General features: G+C 35.1%; 2 protein-coding genes across 2 annotated transcripts in view; one reads left to right on the forward strand and one right to left on the reverse strand.

Annotated features, from left to right (window-relative positions):
- Nucleotides 1–8429: 8429 nt before the first annotated feature.
- LOC126739393 (laminin subunit alpha) overlaps nt 8430–23425 on the forward strand; it is a 328515-nt gene continuing 313519 nt past the window's right edge. Inside the window, exon 1 of the mRNA XM_050445058.1 lies at nt 8430–8756. Within this exon, the coding sequence (XP_050301015.1) occupies nt 8508–8756 (249 nt within the window). The 5' untranslated portion in view covers nt 8430–8507. The remainder of the gene's footprint in view (nt 8757–23425) is intronic.
- LOC126739435 (uncharacterized) lies at nt 21132–21674 on the reverse strand. The gene is made up of 2 exons (XM_050445123.1): nt 21475–21674; nt 21132–21417 (listed from the first exon to the last, which is right to left on the reverse strand). Exons 1-2 carry the CDS (start codon nt 21570–21572, stop codon nt 21204–21206), a joined length of 312 nt encoding a protein of 103 aa, XP_050301080.1. The 5' UTR covers nt 21573–21674; the 3' UTR covers nt 21132–21203.

Raw genomic sequence — 23425 nt, forward strand, 5'->3', positions numbered from 1 at the left:
TCGTGATACAAAAGTATAACTTAATGAAACTCATATCATATTGTAGAGGACCTTCTGGAACATCGAAAATGGGAGAGTACAACTTTTTTTAGTAGGGCCGAACTTTAAAAATGGCCCTTAAACGTGCCCAAGCGCAAATTAAAAAAACTACGTTTTTCTAAACATAAACCGTTGTATTAACATAAATATGTGACATAGAAATCTGATTCTTTTGCACAGATAAAGCTTAAACATAAGCGCATCTGGTGGCAATTAAGGAATTTTAAAAATGTGAAAAGGTTTTTTGTTTTTAAGTTAGGAATATGAAATTTTCAAAATGGGGCATCCAAAACTTCACCCTGCGGTGAGCTATGCGAAATATTGAAAATTGTTATACATATTTATCAAATTAAATGTAGCCAGAACATGTGGAAAGTTTAAAAAAAAAATTAAGTTGCTAACTTAAACTGTTACAAAGATATGAATTTTTATATAACGGCCATTGGACGCGGGCTGATGCTGGCAGCGGCTACCCGGGCTACCAGTCTAAATATTACCAAGGTTTGCGGTGCAAACTTTTTTTTTTTGCATCTAGAAATTAAAAAAAAATATAAGGAGTAAGATGTAAAAAAGTTTTGTATGAGATTTACCCTAAATATTTTCCTCTTCGTCACCATCATATACGTCAGGGATGTTATGGTTCTGGCTATTTTTGCAGGAACAATCGCTGCAGCATTTTAACCCTTCTTTCAGGCATACACATTTATTATCAGAACACTGTTTATCCTTGCAGAAGAGGTCCAATATTTGTCTTATATCCCCAGGTATGGGATTAGTAGTCATTAGAACGGGCTCCAGGATATGGTTAATTTTGGTCCAACCAAAATTAATGGGGTCAAGGGTAGGCATAATCGGTATATGACTGGAAGTCCATATACGCAGTTGCAATATGCACCTAAAATGTTTATAAGTTTTGTAATAGTATCTAAATTTAAATTATTATAAGTACACTAACCTTTGTACATGCTGATAAAATGCGTCGTCTGTTGGTGGAAGTTCTGATGCGGACTTATTCGAAGTTGTTGTGAGTTGGTACCTCAGTGCATTAAGTGTATTAATGTCCTTGTTTTTATTTTTATATAAAGCCAGTGCAAAATTTGTGGCAATCTCAACTGCTTCAGTTATAGGCACGGAGTGTAGATTTGAAAGGGTTTTACATGTTTGTATATTTTTTGAAAATACGACGTCATAGGCTGTTTTTTTTACCAATTTTAAATATTGCGTTTGTTGTGTCACACCCTGTTAACACATGCAGGGCTGGTAAACACTGGCAAATTTGATATCCTAGTTTATTTACTATTTCGGATATCGAAATTACCTTTTTTTGTTGCCTTGCCCTAATTCGATCAAAAGGTCTTTTTTCTCCGAATTAGCTTTTATATATTTAGAATAGTTAAAGATTAGTAATATGATAACGTCGGTATCTACAGACTTTACTAACACCTTTTCTTGAAGCATTTGATATTCATATAAAACATGTATAATTCGTGTATCAGCCTCATCATGATTTGATGTCAGATCTTTTAATTCGGTAACACCAATCTTATTAACTAAAAAACATGAGTCTGGATTCTCAAAACCACCAGCAATGATAAGAGTTTCTTCTGTTTGCAAAATATCAGTTCAATTTTTTAGAAGATAAGCGGTCAGAAATTTTAGTAGAGATCGTTTATTTTCTAACAATCTCAAAAAATTCCTAAATTTTACCACCTTCCTACATTCAGAAACATATGCATGCGCATCTGTAAAATCACCTCTTCTACGTCTTTCCAATGACTTGACGGATTCATCATATTTATCAAAAACCACTGTTATTCTTATTTTTCCAAACTTTCGGCTTATTGAAAGAATTTGTTTCAGAAAAATACATGCGAGTTCATTAAAAGTGGAAAATGATTTTTCATTAAGTCCTTGAATAAATACCATGCCATCTATTATAATAAGTGAATTGACAATTTGAGCTGAATTAATTGCTCCATATGGCTCAAATTTGGATAGTAATTCAGACTTAGCTGTTTTTCGCATACTTTCATCGTTGGGTGTAGGAGGGAGAGAGACAAGACACATCCGATTTTAATCGATCAGCAGAAAAGTGCCCGCTCTACCCGACACTCCACACGCCATGTACGAGCGCCCTTTTATAGTATACGCACGCCGGCGCCGCGCCTGCAGTTCATTTGAATTTATAGAGCGCATTTTTAGGCTTCTATTAGAAAAATCATATTTCTCTAACCGTTCAAGTTAGCAACTTAATTTTTTTTTTAACTTTCCACATGTTATGGCTACATTTCATTCGATATATATGTATAAAAATTTTCAATATTTCGCATAGCTCACCGCAGGGTGAAGTTTTAGATGCCCCATTTTGAAAATTTGATATTCCTAATTTAAAAACAAAAAACCTTTTTATATTTTTAAAATTCCTTAATTGTCACCAGATGCGCTTATGTTTAAGCTATATCTGTGCAAAAAATTCAGATTTCTATGTCACATATTTATGTAAATACAACGGTTTATGTTTAGAAGAACGTAGTTTTTCTAATTTGCGCTTAGACACGCTTAAGGGCCATTTGCAAAGTTCGGCCTTACTAAAAAAATGGTACTTTATCATTTTCGATGCCCCAGATGGTCCTCTACATGATGGTATAAGTTTCATTTAGTTATACTTTTGTATCACGCACCCTTGGAAATAAGCGACTTTTAGGAGGGATTTTATTCCACTACTTATGAAAATTGATAGTATACTCAACACGCGAAACAACGCAAGAAATTCCTTTTTACTGATTTTGTTGTCGGCACATTTAAAAAAATTAGATAAAATTTAATCGGAAAAAAATTATTTTAAAATCAATATAAGACGTTTAATATTTAAAAAGCAAAAAAAAATTATGGTCGAAACTTGAAGATTTTTTTAGGGATGATAACTCAATATTTCTACTAACTTACTGGATATACCGTTTGAGAAAGCCGACGAATTTTAAAAAACTATAATTATTTTACTATGATAGAAGAAAAGACCAAATTCGGTATATTCGACAATTGGAGGGTAAAAAAACACCGTTGCTAGGGGTAATGCTAACCGAAAACAAAAACATGAAAATATCAGTTTTTATTTCAATAAGGGTTCAAAATGTTGCTCGTTTTTGGCCAAACAAGGATATAGGCGATTTTCAAATTCCTGAAGGTACCTGCGGGTAATAAGGCCTGCCGTGTAATAAGGCCTATAAAATTCCACTATAGGCCTTATTACCCTCCCTTTGTTTATATCGTAATAAAATGTGGTAATGAAAAGATATGCATCTTTTATCACATTCCGTTCATTATTAGAGTTTATAGCTATTCTGAAAAATGTGTATTTGTCACAAACCAACACTTTTTTCAGACCTTTACGATGCCTTCGAAAAGAAAAAGGGCACTTTTGTCAGAGGAACAGCTACTAGCAGCAGTTCGCGCAGTAGAGAGAAATATTTTGAGCACGTATGCGACAGCAGAAAGATATAATATCCCTCGAAGAACGATTCGAAATCATCGTAACAGTGGCAATGTAAAGAAAACCTTCGGTCGTAAAGCCATACTGTCCAAAGACCAAGAATCTGAGCTTGTAAGCAGAATAATTAGATTCGCTGAAATAGGTTTGCCGATAATACCACGAATCCTTCGTCGTCTGGTTTACAAATTTTGCGAAATGAACAACATAAAGCACAATTTTAATATTAACCTAAAACTGGCAGGCAAGGATTGGCTATCTGCTTTCATGAAGAGGAACCCAATTATTTCCAAGCGAAAAGCACAATTTATGAACCCCGCGAGGGCACAAAAGTTAAATAAGTTTATAGTGGATGACCATTTTGCTAACTTTACGATCAGCTGGACCTAAAAAACCACCCCGAGCGAATATACAATATGGATGAAAAAGGTTGCAGGCTGACGGTGCACGACCAACAAACGGTACTGGCACAAAAAGGGGCTAAAAGAGTCCATTTACAATCATCGGAACATGCTGAGAGTGTCACTATTGCTGGGTGTGTGAACGCATTGGGTTGTCCTATACCACCAATGGTTATTTTCAAAGGTAAAAGGTTAAAGCCAGAATCAAATGATAACCTACCAGCAGGGACTCTTGTAGATAAGTCAGCCAAAGGTTACATGACTAATGAATTACACCGCCCAACAGCATGTATGTTGCATGTAATATTTTTATGATTCTAGGCTTATTTTTAATGCTGATATTAAATAATATCATCAGTTTATATGTGTCAGCTCTAGTTTTTGAGTTAAAAGGAGGAAGTATTTTTTGGGAATTAAAAATACACTCAACGTACAAACATTTTTAATTACAAGAACTATACACTCAGGAATTTTCTTTTATATGATTTTCTACTAGTTTTGAATGAACTGCTACTCTGAATACTCCAGCAAAAATCGGCCAACATATGTGCATCCTAGCGACTCTGAAATCGTTCCTCCATGGTTCGAAGATCTTGGTGGAATCGTTCACCCTGTTCTTCACTCATGTCACCGAGATTTTCAGGAAAATGGTGTAAATGGCTGTGTAGGAAGTGCACTTTGATGCTCATGTTACATCCAAGTCGCTGGAAGTGTGACAACATCTCTTCGACGTGCGCAATGTAATCATCACCCTTCCTATTACCCAAGAAATTTTAGATAACCCAAACAAAGGAATCCCATGCATTCTTCTCAATTTCTGACATTAAGCTGGTGAAATTAGGATCGTTTACCAACTTGCGAATTTGTGGACCATCAAATATACCTGCCTTGAGTTTTTCTGAACTTAGACTTGGAAATTTCCTTGAAATATATTTGAAACATTCACCATCTTTATTTAATGCCTTAACATATTGCTTCATTAAACCTAGTTTAATGTGCAGGGGTGGCAATATGATACGATCTCGTGGCACTAGAGGTTCATTTATAACATTAAGACTACCTGGAAGTAGTGCTTCCCTAGAGGGCCATTCTTTTTTTGACCAATGTTCTGATTTTGCTCTACTATCCCATAAACACATAAAACAAGGATATTTAGTGTAGCCTCCTTGTTGTCCTAAAAGGAAGTTCACCATCTTAAGATCAACGCAAATCACCCATTTATGATTGTTATATTTGATTTTGTTCATGACCAGTGCTATTGTGGGGTATTCTTCCTTAACTTTAGTTGAATCTGCTATTGGTATGGAGCCTAGTTTATTTCCGTTGTGCAATAGTACACACTTCAAACTCCATTTTGACGAGTCAATAAATAAACGCCAATCGATTGGTTCATATTTCTGCAAGCCCATGGCAGTCATTAAACCAGAAATATTAGTACAAAATACAAAATTATCATATCAGAAATTAAATATCAGAACTTTCTGTAGATGTAGATGGTAATGGTAAAGATGTATCTTTTGAGCTCCTTACAGGCCTCACAGCTGATGTTGATGTGGGGTAAATCCATTTGGAGCGGTTCGTCTTGTTGATTCCTTTTATATTAACAACGCAAAAATAGCAGTCATCGTGATGATTTAAAGGTTCACGCCAAATCATTGGGGATTGGAATTTAAAAGAGAGTCTCTTCTTAGTGGCCCATAAACGTAATTCTTCAACACAAATTTTGCACACAATATTGGGCACCCACCATTTGTTATCTGTTTCCAAACCAAAACACTCTAAATACGCTCGTTTCACAAAGTCTGACATATTCAATCGAAATTTTTGAAAAACATATTCACCACAAATATAACAAAAACAATTCGGATCGTTAATGCAAACCCTTCTTAGCGAAGTCATGATGAAAATGACAATAATTTATCTAAAACGCGACTATAATAGATAAAAAACCATAAATAAAGATAAATGAGAAGAACGTAGCTATATCTACACAACTCAAGCTGTTAGAGTAAAACTGACGACAGATTCGAAATCAGATGCCTCGAATTAGTAAACAACAATAAAAATATTTCAGTCAACATAAAATAACCTTCGATTTGTTGTGCAGTGTTATTTAAAGATTTTCTAAATCATCTAGCCAAATACAAAAGCCCCGGAAGATGCCTTTTGATATTTGATGGCGCAGCTTGCCATTTGGACCTATCAATTGTCGACGTGGGAGATTCTTTAGATATCGATTTGTATTGTTTGCCGTCCAATACAACTCATGAATTACAACCCCTCGAAGTCCGTATACCGCTCGTTCGAACATCATTGGGACGCAGAACTCTTATCATTTTTGGACCAAAATCCAGACAAAAAGATAATAAAGACACGATTTAATGTTATTTTCTCTAACGTTTGGTCCAAATGCATGACTCACAGCAATATCACCAATGGCTTTAGGGCTACTGGTTTATTTTATCTTAATTCTCAGGCGATTCCGGAAACAGCGTTTACACCATCTATATTGTCAGCTGTAGCTCAACCAGCAATCGAGGCTGTAGCGATGAGAATGCGCCCAATCCCTCTTCCAAAGCATCAATTTCAAGAAAAGTGCAACGAACATCTGAAGGTCGTCATATCCAAAAAGAAGCTAAATGGTCTGATGAGGATGAGGTGCCTCTTGCAAAACTTAAAAACAAGTTAAATGAGACACCCAAATGTCAGCAACCGTCAACATCTAGACAAGCAGCTGAAAGGACGCCCATCAAGTTTTCTAACGAAGCCCATTCATCTTCCTCGAAAAATATTGGAGATGGGAAAACATTTTTATTCACTGGTCTATTCGTCCGGTTCTTCTGAAGGCAAAGATGATGATAATGATGAAGTGGGTGAAACTACTTTAGATACTTCTTTCCATGAACTCTTGCCAACGCCAATAAATCAAACTGAAAAGGCACGCCCAATTCGAAAAAAAGCAATAAATTACAGGGGAACTTTGGTTACTAAAGATCTCTTTAAGGAAAGTAAAGAAAGCAGTGCATGGCTTAAAACTGGAAAAAGCGCTAATTCGAAGCAGGTGAAGGCAAGTTGGTATTGTCATGCGTGTATGGAAGATAAAATGGCTGATATGCGGCAGTGCATAGAATGTGGTAAATGGTATCATGAAGAGTGTGTCGGGTTGACACAAGAAGACACTGATACTTTTGAATGCCCCGCTTGTTGTTAAAATCCTATCTCACACCGTAGACATCTATTTTTGTTATCAATGATAATGTGTTTAAGTTTGATCTCAAATACCAAATATTTCTACTTTAATAGCCATTTTTTATGTTATTTTAGTGATAGGCCTTATTACCTTACCATTGTTTAATAAGGCCTAGTTGCACTGTTTTTGAATTTTTTGTTTTATTTTATAATTAGTAGAAAATGTTTTACTTTTAAGTTTATAAATCAGTTGTTTGACCTTGCTGGACATATTACCAATAAAAATTCAAAACTAATTAGATGTGCTGTTCATTTTCTGAATATTTTTCTTTAGCTAGGCCTTATTACCCGCAGATACCTGACCCGCAGATACCGACTTTCCAGATAAACGGATAGGGCGAAGGGGGCCTATAGAATGGCCTGCTAGATCTCCTGAAAAAAAAAGGCTTTACACTTTTTTCTAAGGGGTCATTTGAAATCTATTGTGTTTACTCCCCAACCTGAAAGTTTGGATAAACTTCGTCAACGCATCATCGACATGATATCCCACAACATGTTTTTGAAAATGTCCGTCAGGAATTTGAACATCGGCTATATCATTGTTTGGCCAAAAACGGGTAACATTTTGAACACTTATTGAAATAAAAACTGATATTTTCATGTTTTTGTTTTCTATCTGAACAAATTAAGATAAACAAAGATTTTTCTCGAAAACGAATCGACCGATTTAAAAAAATCAAACGTCAAAATAAAAGACTTCAAAAGACCTTTTAAACAAGCTATTACTCGATACCCCTTGCCATTTAAAATTTTTAAGGGGATGACCCTGCGGGGCAGAGGGTGAAAAGGGGTGAAGTAATTTAAGGTTAGAAAGTTGTCCCCCTTGACAAACCTTTTGACGCATTTCGGCGTTTTTTTTGTTAAACAGTGGTTTTCCATAAATCCGTGGTGGGAAATTTTCAAATGAACAACCTGTATATGCCTTTTGAAAAAGCCGACGTATTTAAAAAAAAACTCTTATATAATCCGAGATCCCCATGTTGAGGGTCGAATTTGAAACACCCTGTATCGACTTATAACCAAGTATTCATTATTTATAAATAAGTCTATAGGCAGCACAAAGAGATCTTCTCACTCTATAGGTAACTCCCCATTATAAGAATGCAGCAAGATTTTTCTAAATTTACATCTAAACTCCGGTCCTGTCCGCCTGAGGATCCCCTTTCAAAACAAAATTCGCAACCGCAGCCCGAATCCCCCGAAAGTACCGGGATTCCGATCTTCGAAAACTCACCGACCGTCCGTTTCGAAAGCGTCAGTTTAGTACCACCGCGACTTTCACAGTAGCTGCTTCGTTCTCTTATTATTGAGTGGGATACGAGAGACAAAAAATGGGGCCCTCGAAGCCCCCTAAAGGGGATACACTAGCCCACATTTTTATATTAGTAATTGCCCTTTTGGCCCTTACCGAACTAATAAAATGTGAAACTTTAACGCCGCCGTATTTTAATTTGGCAGAAGGGAAGAATATTACCGCTACGGCCACTTGTGGGGTTGATACTGAAGGACCTGAGTTGTATTGTAAGCTGATTGGGAGTAATTCCGATAATGAGCCTAACATTAATGTTATACAAGGACAGGTAAGAGTTTATTTAAAATAAATTATGTGCCGGTATTAGTATTCTAGTATATTATGTCTGAAGGTTAGTTTTGCATTTTTTTGGTAGTCGTTTGGTTTAGCAGCTTTCCAGAAAATTGCACCTTAGACTTAAAATATGCATAATTTTACCGGAAACAATAACCAAAAAAAACATAAAAATATATTTTGACATTTAATCGCAGCTGAAATAATGAGAAAAGCGCCAAAATGCGTGTTATTACCACTTAACCAATCCCAATTCAACCCAATCTAACCCAACAATAAAAGCACGAATTTTCAAAAAATTATGTCTGTAAAAAATGTACTCATTACCGTAAAATGACGTTATAGGAACGTTTTTTTACCTCTTAGTGTCGAACCTATTCTCCCATAATTTCAAGTTCATTACCTATTTTAACTTTTCAGAAAAGTCGGGTTGGGTTTATAATTCTAGGCACGATTAAAATGTCAAAATAATTTTTTTTTGTTTTTTTTTTGAGGAAAAAAACCCATTTGAAAATTCGCTACTACAGAATATTGTTTTCGGTAAAATTACCCACATTTTAAGTATTTGCAGGAAAGTTACTAATTGTGTTTTTAATAATTTTTTATGGTGTTTGTATGCAATTTTTTCTCTTAAGATTTAAAAGATATGTAGCCAATTTCCTTATATTTGGTATCTATTACATACTTATTTCATAAAGCTAAAAATTATACACAAAAAAGTATGTTTTTATAAATGTAGATATTAGTATAAAAATTTATGTCTATTCTAAATTATTCCTAATGAAATCGGATTCAGTCTAATCAGATCAACCTAAAAAGTAAAAAATTTAGCTTGCGCGAGTTTCTTGTTGCAAACACTTTAATAATTTTATCTAAATTCAAATAAATAAAGTACAGAGAGTCTTTCATGAGTCATTACATTTCTCAAATAATTTTTGTTTAGTTTCAGCGTGGAAAAAGAGCGTTCTGCTGAAGCAACTGCAATGTAATGTTACAAAAACACATGCAGTAATGTTTTCTGTAAAACTAGAACTAGAGGATAAATTTTAAATTAAAACAAATTCAAGCAGTTCCTTTAATGAGATTGTGCTATTTATATTTTATTCCTTTAAAAAACTCTGTCGAAATGAGATAAGCTGCTGTGTAAATGGCTTACCAATATCATAAACAAAAGTTGGTATGTTTGAAATCAAAGTAATTTGGATTTCCATTAAATTTTAGTTTAGGTTCCATAATTCTGTTTATAAAAATTCTTTTTTTACACCCCATTTATTTGTCATAACGACTGGCTTCTCGTTTTACCCGACTTTGGTCAGTTCTAGGCTCTAGTTGACTATCAGGCAAGTCAAAATTAAAAAAAAACGTGTATTCAACGTCATAAAACTATTTCTTATAGTGAAGATGTGACTTTCCGGGCTCTCTTTTTAAATCTTCGTATTGATCTGGAAGTTGAATTATTTGCTCTTTTGAACTATTTAAAAGCTTACTAGAATCAAAAACATTTTTGTTAAATGTTATGAGGTTAATTTCACTTTTCTATTTTACCATGATTACACCCAAGTATTAAATGATTCGGTTTAAAACGTTGAAACTATACGAAATTTGTATGATTTTTTTTAGATCAACTGAACTTGTATTTGGGCCACATCATTAAAAGATGGCGGATATTTGTTTATTGTTTATTGTCCAACAGTACAAAACCATTTACAGAACAAAGCTAGCACACCAAGTAACAGATATAAAATCTAACTTAAATAAGAGGGGAAAAAATTTCTCTAATGAAAATACCTACTTGTCTAAGAGAACAGTTATGTATATCGCACAAAGCAGAGATGCTGTTAAAATTTGTGGTCATAACAAAAATTGGTGACTTCTTACCAATGTTAGTTCTCGAATGAGGACAATAAAATGTTTCGGTAAGCCGTGAGTTACATCTTGGTACTCTAAAGTTTAACATTGATAAAAGATGGGGCGAATCAATAAGATTGTGAGTAAGCCTATATACAAAGTTATTAGAAACAAGCATCCTTCGAAAATTAAGAGAATCGATATTAATCTGAGAGAGTAAAAGAGCATTATCAAATCCTCTTTGAGGATAGACACCAGTTTCCTTCAAATGCAAAAATTTGAGGAATTTTCTTTGAACATTCTCTAGAGCCATAACATAAATCTGATATATTGGATACCACACTAAGCTGCAATATTCAAGTCTTGATCGAACTAGTGAGTAAAACAGTGTTTTAAGAGATGTAATATTAGTAAATTGTTTACAGTTTCTCATTATGAAACCTAAAACTCTATTTGCGGATGAAAGGACTGACTGAGTGTGGGGAATAAATGTCAGTTGGGGTTGGGTATCAAATGTAATAGGGAATGTTTTTTTTTTTTTTTTTTTTTGGGTCGCCCCTAGTAGTGTGGGACTCAGTGTCGAGTCTGTTTCGTCCTGTACCCACTAAAACTCCACCGCTGGGTGGTGCCTTGTGGCTCCCTACACTGCGGTCTGCTAAGAAGCAGTCCTATTGTGTCCCATATGTTTAGTCTCACAGGTTCAATTCTGTAGCTTCAAGGAAGTCCAGGATTGTGCCCAGTGGTAGATTTCTTATACCCTCTGGTGAGGGTTTCTCTTCCCCCAGGAATGTTGCCCTGGTTTGATTAAATGCTTCATAGAAGCACAGTATGTGAAGAGTTGTTTCGTCCTCCTCATTACATCCCCTACATAGCGAGGTAACTGATTTCCCTAGCGTATGCAGGTGTTTCCTTCTGGGCGCATGGCCTATAAATAGCCCCGCGACCCTTCGCAGTTGTTGTCTGGAGAGGCCCAGTATGTTCTCACCCTTCCTGAAGGGTGGGCTGCCTATAAGTTGTTTGGATTGTTCCATCTTTGGCAGCTGTTCCCAGTAGGATTTGTTCTGGTTTGTTAGCCAGTTGCCGATTTCCCTCTTCCAGGTTTTATCGTTGACACAACATGTTGGTTCAAAGCCTACCAGGCTGTTGCTGGCTCCCTGAGTTGCAAGTTGGATAGCCCTTCTTGCAGCCTTATTATTGCCCGTATTCTCTGCTAGGATTATCTCTGGCCTATTATGCACTTCGGCGAGGTTCCTGAGATCCTCCCAGCAGCTTTGCACAGTCCTTGACTTAGTCTCAAACTGTTGTAGTGCAAGTGTTGCAGCCTGGTCTCCTGTGAAAATTGCGAAGGTTTTGCCTCTTGGCAGCCCTTCTCTCATCAGTTGGACACAGGTTTGTATTCCTATTATGCTTGCCTATAAATTTGTTGTTTCCAGACCCAGGTTGTTCGTTCTCCACCATTCCCACAGCTACCCCGATCTTGGATCGTTTGGTTGCCGTGTGCCATACTGAGTAACCTCTTTGCCTGAGCCTCCTGAGTCCGCTTCTGCGTCCAGTGGTCCCCTTTTCTCTTTGATGACAAAAGGTTTGTCTAGGTATGTGACCTTGGTTCTGTCTGTTCTTAGGGCCAGGCGCCCAAGGTCCTGTATCTTGTCAAATAAGGCATTGTGCCCATCTTTCGATAGGATTGTTGCGCCAGCAGTCTTTTCGCCCCCGTTAATAGCTTCAGCCCGTACCACTAAGTGTAGCGGGCTTAGTCCTATCAGGTTCTCTAGGGCAGCAGTCGGCGTTGTTGACATCGCTCCTGTTATGCCCAGACATGCTATTCGTTGTGTTTTGTTGAGTATCTATATTACAGTCCTCTTTTCTGCCGCATGCCACCATATAGGTGCTGCGTATGTAATGATGGGTCTAACTATTGTCGTGTACATCCAATGTACCATTTTTGGTGACAGTCCCCATGATCTACCGAACATTCTCTTACAGTACATAAGAGTTTTCGTGGCTTTATTTGTAGCCTGGATTACATGCTTCTTGAAGCTGAGTTTTTTATCCAGGGTTATACCTAGATATTTGACCTCGTGTTCAAGTCGCAGATTTTCTCCATAAAATTTTATGTTTCTAATGGGCTCTAGTTTCCTTCTTTTGGTAAAGGAAACCAGAGTAGTTTTTGTGGGATTTACCCTTAGTTGTTCTTCCTCACACCAGTGCTCGACAGTAGTCAGGGCTCTTTGCATTTTTTCGAATACATGAGCCTGACTACCCCCTCGTGTAAGGATGACTATATCGTCAGCATATCCTATAGCGAGAATAAGCTGCCTCTCCAGTCGTGTCAGCAAGCTGTCCGATACAAGGTTCCACAGCAGCGGTGACAGTACGCCCCCTTGCGGTGTTCCCCTGCACACTTTGGCCTTAACCGTTGTGCTGTTGAGATTTGCTGCTACTTTCCTATGATTTAGCATTTGGGTTATCCAGCCGCCAATCATGGGATGTATTCCTCGTGCTGCTATCGCACGGTTGATTGAGTCAAATTTAATGGTTTACGTTTCCGAGTGAATGTCACGACTTTACATTTAGATATATTTACTTCAAGTTTATTCTTTATACACCAGGTGTGTAAAATATTAAGTTGATGTTGGAGAAATACACAGTCGTCAATACTATTGATTCTGCTATATATTTTCAAATCGTCGACAAACAGTCAGTTTTCACAAGCTAAGGCGCGGGAAAGGTCATTGATGAAAAATAAGAACAGTAAAGGCCCCAAATTCGATCCACCCCAGATGAAGCCAAATACAACTCAGACTTGAAGCCGTTATAAGAAACAAATTGTTGCCTTGAAGTAAGATATGACCTAAAAAAGAGACAAGTGATGGACTAAATCCAAAAGAACAGTAAAATGATCAATTCAGTCAAAGGCCTTTGAGAAGTCTGTGTAAACTACATCAGTCTGGCCGACGTCATCAATAGCATCACTTAAAATTTGAGTTAATTGAAGCAGATTAGACATTGTAGAACGTTGGGGCATAAATCCATGTTGCTGAGTGGCGATGAGTCTATGAACTGCTGGAAACATACGGTTGTATATGACTTTCTCAAAGACCTTTCCAAAACTACTGAGAATCGCAATTGGTCTGTAATTGGCAATATCAGAAGCATTCCCCTTTTTCAATATCGGACATACCCTAGCCAGTTTCCAGCATGCCGAAGATGTGCATGTCTTTAAGGCCAAATTAAAACGATATTTAAGAGGCTCAGCGAAAACAGCACTACAATCTTTTAGTAGAAAACAGGGAATAAGATCATGGCCCGAACTAGACTTACTCTTCATATTTTTCAAAGTTTGCTCAATTTCCAACTCAGAAATATCATCTATATGCACACAGAGATTTGAAACTACATGGTTATCATTTGGATTGAATAACAGATGGTCAGTTTCATCATTGTTTGTAGAGGTATAAACACTTTGGAAATAGGACGCAAATGCATTTACTATGTGATTCGGTTCCTCATACACTCCGTAATGGTCATGTATTCTACCTGGTATTCTTGAACAACCCTTCTTTGTCTGTATATATGACCAGAATAAAGCAGGATTAGTAGATATACTATTTTGAATTTCATTTATATAAGATGTATAACAAGTATTTATCTGTGATTTAACAATAGTTCTAAATCTTTTAAATTCATTAAAGTGGTAGTTACTAGCTGAATTTTTAAATGCCTTGTGATATTTTGCTTTAAGTTTTATATTGTGTTTAGATTCAGTAGAATACCAGGATGGAAACCACCTCTTCTTTTTATTAATTTTAAATAAAAGAACATGCAAATCAAGCAGTTGGTAAAGCTTGTCGTAAAATAGTTGATAGGCCAAATTAATGCTATTTAAATTATTTAGAAACAACCAGTCTACATTATACAAAGATGTATAAAGACCTGGAAAATCAGCTCTCTTAAAGTTATATGACTTACATAAATTATTTGTTGTAAAATTGGATAGTTTAGCTACTTGCCAATCAAAAGATATTGAAAGTGCGGGATGATAATTATCCTCAGCCAACAAAGGTGCAGTGTCATGAGATACAATCCCGGATATGTTTGTGAATATGAGATCCATCTTACGGTTATTTATGTTTAATATTGAATTGAGCTGCGTAAGACCTGTGAGGTCTGCAAAATATTTCAGATTATGAGCTTTACTGTCAGGTCGTTCAGATTCATAGAATGGTACATTAAAATCTTCCATTACCAGGACATTTTTGCAGTCATTTAACATGTGCGAAAACAGATCCAGAATTTGTTCAAAGGCTAAACTGGAAAGTTGAGGTGGAATATAAGTCACAAAAATGTGGACTATAAGATGATCGTTGATATAACATTTACAACCTACTAAATCAATTAAAGCAGACACTATAAACAGGTAGTATCATTAAGTAGCTTTATAGATAAATAAAAAAAATTACGTAAACGTTTAAATTCAACATGGTGATCATCTCGTACAGATGTATCTAGATATATTAATATAATGAAAGCGTTATCAAAAATTATTATGACATCGGTAATTCGATCGACAAAAAAAACATCTTTAAGTTGCCAACTAAAAGAGCATTTTCATGGAATAATATGATACTTTTAGGCAAATCTTGGTATCTCCTTGTATTTTTTTGAAATTTTTGTGGTATTGTATTAATTAAAGAACAAACGTGATTAGTTAAGAAATTTTGTTGAGGATTTTTTTATGCAATTATAATATTTCTTTATTTTCAATTATTTATAATAGTTTTTGTAATCATTTTTCATCTGTTCCAGATCTTTAAAGCTATTTTTAAGGTCTATTGCCAAAAATGGAAATATATATTTTTTTTCTTTTAGGGATTGAATTTTGTTAATCTATGTTTTCGACGCTTTTTGAATGATTTTTTACGTCTTCCAGGGATTGCCAACAATTTTTCATGCATTTTAAGAATGTAAAATAATTTTCTTGTGTTTTCCAGGGAAATAAAAAAAATGTGTCAGATCTTCCAGGATATCTGAGCCATGTCTTCTAGGCGTTGGACATAATTTCTTCGTACCCTCCAGGAATTCCATTTTCTTGTGTTTGCCAGGATTTGAAAAATACATTTTTATGTTTTCCAAGTTTTTGATGCGACTTTTTATCTCTTTCTGGAATTGAAAATATTTTTTCGTAGCTTCCAGGGATTGAATTAACAAAATTTCCATTCGTATGTGTTATTTTCTTTACTTTGATAAAAATATTTTTATCGATTTTATTTTATACTTAGACTTAATTGGACGCACAAAATTAACATAAAATCAATTATAACAAATAATCATTATATCATTTATAACAAAAAATCAAGTTTAGAACTTGACAGAGAGGGTAAAGGTAAAAAATGTTCACCATATCAAACTTTATTTAGTGAATTTTTCCACAAAAAAAAACCTAGAATAGAGTGCCAGTTAGGTCCTATTTTTAAACTTTTATTACCCCTTTAGTTGTAGTTTCTATTTTTAACACGTTATACTGTTTCCTGTTTAACGTTGACTGCAAAATATTTCATTTAGATTGATCCATTGAACAGCCTTGTTTAAACATTGCCAACATTTTAATTTTGAATTGAATATTGTATTTTTTAATGCTGCAGATGTTGCATGGAGGAGAAATTCAGCCCAAATTATTTTTAAAATGTCGTTTTCTCATATAATTGAACTCACTACATGCGACAATCATTTTTTCAAATTGATTATCAGGCCTGAAATTTGGTAATGTATGTTGCCTCATCTTTTTCTACTATTAAAGACCAAAATTATCATAACATTTTTATTATTTATACATAGATACAGTTCATTATCGAGTACCAATGACCTAATCCTAATCACAAACGTGCAGTAGCTAACAAACACCCAAAATAAATAGACCATATCAATTTTTTTTAACATGTCTAAGCGATAAATGCCCACGAAAGCGATAACTTTTGAACTAAAGTTCCACTTTTAATATTAAAACGCGGACGACCTTTTAACGAGTTAGACCTCACGATAAACCCAACTTTGATGCTACATATCCTGTGAGAATTTTATAAATAAACGTTTTTATATACTAGGTGATTTTGATGGAACTTAATGTTTCATCTTTACTACTTGGTAGATGTCAACTTCGTTATTTTAAATTAAACATCTTATATGGTATTACATTTTTGCATTCTACATCAGAATCTAAATACTTTTAGGTATAATGTTCTATATCTAAGTCTAACCGTCGACACGTATTGCTCGATTCTCTTCGAGTATTATTGACTATGTGTGCTCTAACTATTGTTCTGAGATCACTATATGTACCGTTGAAAATGCTGCACTGTCCGACCATGAAGCAATTTTTTTTTAACGTTTTACAACCTAAACAGCAAGCAAAATCTCTACCACATTTTGGCCGAGTTTTTAGCACTACAAATTACAAACAATTTAACAATTTATGCGCCTCTTCTAACTGGGACACAATTCTTGAATCAGATGACTCTATATCTGCTTTACACAATAGGATTGTTGACTTGTTTAATGCAGCTTTTCCTATCAAAAACATAAAACGCAAACAATTGTCTAAAAAAGAGTGGTTTACTAAGGGTCTAACTATTTCTTCAAAAAATCTTAGTTCGCTCCATACCATCAGGAAATATACATCATCTCTTTATTTCAATGAGTATTTTGCTAAATATCGCTTCATATTTCGTCGCTTAATAAGACTCTTCAAGGAACAATATTATTCCAACAGGCTGATCAAGTCCCAAAATTCGCAGAAGGAATGTTGGAATATTATAAACGACATACGCAATAAAAACTCTCATTGCCCTGCTTCCGTTCTCAATGTTTCCCCAAACGCGCTTAACAACTTTTATTGCAGTATAGCAGATAATCTCCAACAACGCTTGACTCCATCAGTAGATCCAATGACTTACTTGTCAGCTGTCAACGTTTCAGACTCCTTTCTGTTTTTTCCAACTGATCTGACAGAATTAAAAGGCGTCTTAAAATCGATAAAAAACAAAAACAGTGCAGGTGAGGATGGCATATCTGCGAACATTCTTCTCAATATTCCTGATTCAGCCTTAACGGTCCTGGTAAAAGCAATTAACCAGTCATGGGAAACAGGAACATTTCCCTCTTGTCTAAAAACAGCCAAAGTCATTCCAGTCCACAAAGACGGATACATGAAGAATCCTTCTAATTTCCGGCCAATATCACTTCTATCCACCATGTCAAAAATCATAGAAAAAATGGTGAAAACTCGTATGCTGTCTTTTATTAATACAAATAACATCCTTAGTAAGGGTCAGTTCGGTTTTCGCGAGAATACCAATACAAATGATGTTCTATACCATCTTCTTCAGGACTTGTACTCTCATATCAATGGCGGAGGAGTTTCGGCGGCTGTTTTTTGTGATCTGTCAAAAGCTTTTGACTGTGTTAGTCATGACATTCTGCTGCTGAAGCTCCACCGCTACGATTTTAGAGGGTTTCCTCTATCATGGTTTTCTTCGTTCCTGCGAGGTCGACGGCAACGGGTTTTGGTTGGGTCAAAATACTCAGAATATAGCTTTATTAGATGGGGAGTGCCTCAGGGCTCAGTCTTAGGCCCAGTTCTATTTTTGCTTTACATAAATGATCTGGCTGATCTCTCTATTCGCGGTGTCTTCACTATATTTGCAGATGATTCCACAATATTGTGGCAGGCTTTGGACTCTCGATTCTTTCCATAAGATCATCCTGGAGGATCTTAAGATGGTGAAAAGGTGGTGTGACTCTAATTTACTTACATTTAATCCAACAAAAACTAATTTGCTATGTTTTAAATGTAATCTTAAAGATGTTTCGATAGATGGTGATCCAATTCAGATTAACCCTGACAGCAAATTTCCTGGAATTTTCATTGACAAAGATCTCAAATTTGACACACATATAAATCTTCTGGCCAAAAAGCTAACATCTGGTTGTTATGCTATCAGGATCAGTGTACAGGAACTTGGTCCAAAAATTGGCAAGTCCGTTTATTGTTCCCTCTTTGAATCCCACCTTCGCTACGGTATCGCTTTCTGGGGAAGTGCAAGCAGTTACATTATTCAAATGTTGTTTGTTATTCAAAAACGGGCCATTCCATATATATATGTGGGGCTAACCCCCGGGATTCATGTCGTCCTCTATTTCACCAAAATAAAATACTAACTCTCCCATGTCTGTATATTCTTGAGACTGCTTGCATAATCTATAAGTACAGAGAAAGGTTCATGGTCAGGAGTGCTCGGTACCCAAGCAGAAGTCAGATGATTTTGCACCTTCCTCGACCTACTTCAGCTTTAACAAAAAAATCAATTTTTTACGACAGTATTTCTATCTTTAATCATCTGCCTATCATTATTAAAAACTTAACTTCGCCTAGGATTTTCAAAAAACATTTTAAGAGATTGCTTGCTGCTAAGACCTATTACTATGTTGAAGAATTTTTTAATGATATACTTTAAGTGACTGATTATATATATAAGATCAATGGTTATGTTTTAGTATGTATGTTCGTATTTTATATTTGTGTCTTAAATATTTCTTTTTTAATTTAAAATTTTATACTTGTAGTTTGTAAGTTTTAATTTTTCTAGCTTTGTTAAAAACATTTTAATGTTATAACAATAAAGCAATATTTGACTTTGACTTTGACTAACCGTTTTTGACTTATTTAAATTTTTGTGTTAAAAATGACCTTTGCAGACCCTACTATATAATTATCCATTTTTCCTATAGAGAAAAAGGTTCCTTATAGAGAGAAACCAATTTTAATAGAATTTATATGAAACTTCCTATTTTTGTAATTTAACCCATTAGCGCCGGAATTTTTTTTTATGCTACTTTTTTATGCTCTTTTAAGATTACTAAAAATACGTTCAGGAAGCTGTAAAAATTTAGTTTTTTAATTTTAGCTACTTACATTTTGAGATATTAGCAGTTACCATATGGTAACGCTACGACTTTACACTACCTAAAATTGAAACAATCTTTTTAATTAGAAAATATTAAAATTTTATTATAGAACGTTATACTAAGTAATATAAAATAAGTAAACAGGTTTAAGTTAACGGGAATGATAAGGTGCAAAGCAAGAAATACAAAGAGCTACATCACATTTTGAACACATGGTTCTTACTAGGAGTTGCATGTTTTGAGTGCACATCGTCTTCGTTTGTTTTGTGTTGTTTGTTGAACTAAATGGTCAAAACGACGACAAACCGGATATTATCCGAAACTCGCGAATCTGAAGATTCCAATGCAGAAGCTCGTCGCCCAGATCCTTGGCAAAACTTGAAATTCTTTCAAGTATACGGTCGCCACCTCTCTTTTACACTCTAACTGTGAAACCTTTTGTTTTCGAGATCGATTGTATAGTATCCAGGAGCTTTGAAGAGCAACATCGAAAATCCAGGTTAGCAAAGGCCAATACCATTTCTTCCTCGAATACCGATGCGATAGCAGCCAAGGTTCTGGTCCATCTGATCAGTTCCTCCCATGTGGGCATTATATTTCGTAATAACTTTTGGTCGTGTATCCATTATATTTTTCTTTTGTTGTTGTGAGTACCTTTTAACTTATCCAATTTCTTGAGCCCCATGTAAAGTAGACATCATAGTTACCACTGAATTATCCATCCATCTCACATACAAATGGCCATCGGATTTCTCCATGGCTGTTTCGAAATATCCACGGTCTTTTTTGACAAACATTTTTTTATTCGTGAGGGGGCATTGTTTGGGCATTCGGTTTTCACGAATTGTTCCAGTTGCAGAATAACCACGAAATTGCAAATATGAGTAAAGCGCTGGGTTTGAAAACAAATTATCCATATAAAGTTCATATCGCAAATCCTTTTTTTCTGGCGGCAATTCATCTAACATTACTACCAAAGGGCTTGCAGCTTTGCCAAACAATAAATCGTAGTCCGCATTAGATTTTGCACTTTTACCTTGATAAACATCAAAATTTACCAAATAGCCGTCTGTAGTATTTAGGCTCCAAATTTTATACCCAAATCTAATGGGTTTTCCACGAATAAATTGCTTGCAGCTATGTCGCCCGAAATATCGAACCATACTCTCATCATAAGCCAAATTTTGTTCCGGAACGAAATTTTTCAAACAGTTTTTTTTTAACATTTCTATGACAGGCCGAATCTTGTAGAACTTATTATTTTTGTCTAGTTTTGTATTATCAGAGCAATGAAGAAATCGAGTGATCTGTAAAAATCGATCACGGCGCATTGCTTGAGACACAGCTAAATTTTTAAGATCATCGCCACTGCTCCAATATTGTCTTTTAGATGGCAAATTATTATAGCCGCCTACAAATAATATTGCTATGAAGCAACGAATTTCATCTGGTGTAATATTAGGGTCTGGACAGTTCAAAAATAATGCATACCTGCGAGTTTCCGCCACCAACTGTTTTATTCATCATCTATAAACTCTTCGAAAATTTGAATTACGGACATTTGCTTAAATCTGGAATAATCTGGTGGCGGAAAATATTTTGGCGGTACAACTGCATAGTCTGCGCCTTTTTCTCACTGAGGTATAAATGATTTAGACTGGTTTCGCCTATCTTTTAGCCAAGTTGTGTATTCCTGCACAAGAACCGGAGTAGGCACAGTATTTGTTTCCTGATCTGCTATATTTGCATCACATTCAACCTCATATTGGGTACCCAATCTCTCGTGATTGTATAATCTCATTTCGGCCGGGGCTCGCAACTGTCGAGCTGTCAAATTGTCAACTAGCCTACGAAAAAAAAATGATCATAAAATAACAAATTACGATAAAAAGTTGGCTTATTACCGGCCATCGTCCTCGTCAGCTGAGTCCTCATCTGTGTCTACATTGGGTTCTGGTGGCTCAATGTAAATATCGCCGTCAAGATCATCGTTATACACCATATCAAGCGCTTCCGCAAGTGAAAAGTCATATCTGTAATTATTTGAAATCACTTAGTGCAAACGCCTAGTGTTGCCATATGGTAACATACAAGTTTACGCCCTTGTAACTCACTTATAATAACTTATAATAACCTTGTAATAACTTATCAATGGATTTTATTCCAAATTTGGCCAACGATAAGCCATAGTATTCTGAGCATCACAGTGTAACAAAATATCCCCCACTATTACACATAAAAAATAAATTATACTTACTGGAATTGTATATCCATATTTTCACAATGTTTCAATAACAATCAAATTTAACCGCACTAAACACACACAGTGCGGAGTTTTTACGGAAACTAAGCGAACGCGTGGTTTTTTGCACACTGTGATTGGTGATATGACACGCTCGCAACAAATTTACTAGCGCGTTTACTAGCACTTTGAGTAGTCACGTGTTTGCCGTAGCCATGTGGTAACGCTAGGCGTTAATGGGTTAATCGTATTAGGCATTAGAAATAATTGTTAAATAATATCACTATTTGTCATTTGCAAACTGTCAATAATAAACTATGACGAGACCATTAAATGACCGATCACACACACGAAAAATATTTAATTTTAGTTATTATTTAAGAAGAATGTGATAAAGTTATTTTAAATACATATCTTACATTTGCGACCATATTTCAGGAAAAAAGAAAGCAAATTAAATACTTAAATAAAATTATACAAAACATGTAAGACTAAGAAACAAAATAAAGTAAATACGTAAGACTTAACGTGCAGAAAAATTACCAGAAAAATTAACTTGTTATTATCAAAGAAAATATTCAAATTGAACGAAAAGTTACAAAAAATATTCTAATATGTGTTCAAACTGATGCGTTTCTTTGCAATTCTGACCCTCCGCATGCAATATTCCTTGGTTGTTCTGCGGTGTTATCAACATTATCTTTGAGTGTAAGCCGCAGATTAAAAAATCAAGTACTGTCAGATCCGGGGAGTGGGTTGGCCAAAAACGTGGTCCATTGGTAAAAAAACATATTTTGCAGAGGATGACTGACTAAAGGTCCATTATGTGGAGGCACTCCATCGTGTTGGTAGAATTAATTTCTATAGTCATCCAGCGGCAATATGTAGTTTTCTAGGTAAAAATTCTGCAAGACGTTGAATGTCTTAATTTAAAGTGACTGGCTAAAAACGCTTCAAATGCCTGAAATAAAACCTAATGTGATTCTAATATGTGCCTGGAACATACAAGGAATGATTTTATAAAATTTAAAAAAAAATGATACTCGAAATAATGGGCGTCGATAATCAATAATCTGAAGTTGAAAAAACGTCCTGAAATAAAAAATTACTGAAATTCACTGGAAACTACTTTCATTAACTGGGAAAAATAACTTATTACTGGTAATATCCGGACTTCAAATATCTGAAAATTATAGGTACATAAAAAATTATACTATGGATGTTTAAATATGCCACAAAAAGTATCCTAAACAAGTCAAAAAAATGTTTAGGAAATTGAATGGAAGACCTGAAAGATGAAATACTCGAAATACATAAATAAATAAATAAACTATATTTTTATCTGCCTCAAAGGAACGACTTTGATTAATTATTTGCATGCCTGAAATTAAAATTATCAAATACTTGGAATAAACACAAAACTACTTAAATCAAAGGAGAACAACACAAAGTCTCGGTCTCAAAAAAAATCTTAAATTTTTTAGAGTGGTGACACGTGTTTCGCTCCTAAGACATCATCAGACCTAAAAAATAATGTGAACAAAACCAAATAAAATTACAAAAAGACCTTAAAGTAAAACAAAAAAGTCAGGCATACCTCAAGAAGGTTAAAA

This window comes from Anthonomus grandis, chromosome 8 (genome assembly GCF_022605725.1).
Source record: "Anthonomus grandis grandis chromosome 8, icAntGran1.3, whole genome shotgun sequence".
NCBI classification, from domain to species: domain Eukaryota; kingdom Metazoa; phylum Arthropoda; class Insecta; order Coleoptera; family Curculionidae; genus Anthonomus; species Anthonomus grandis.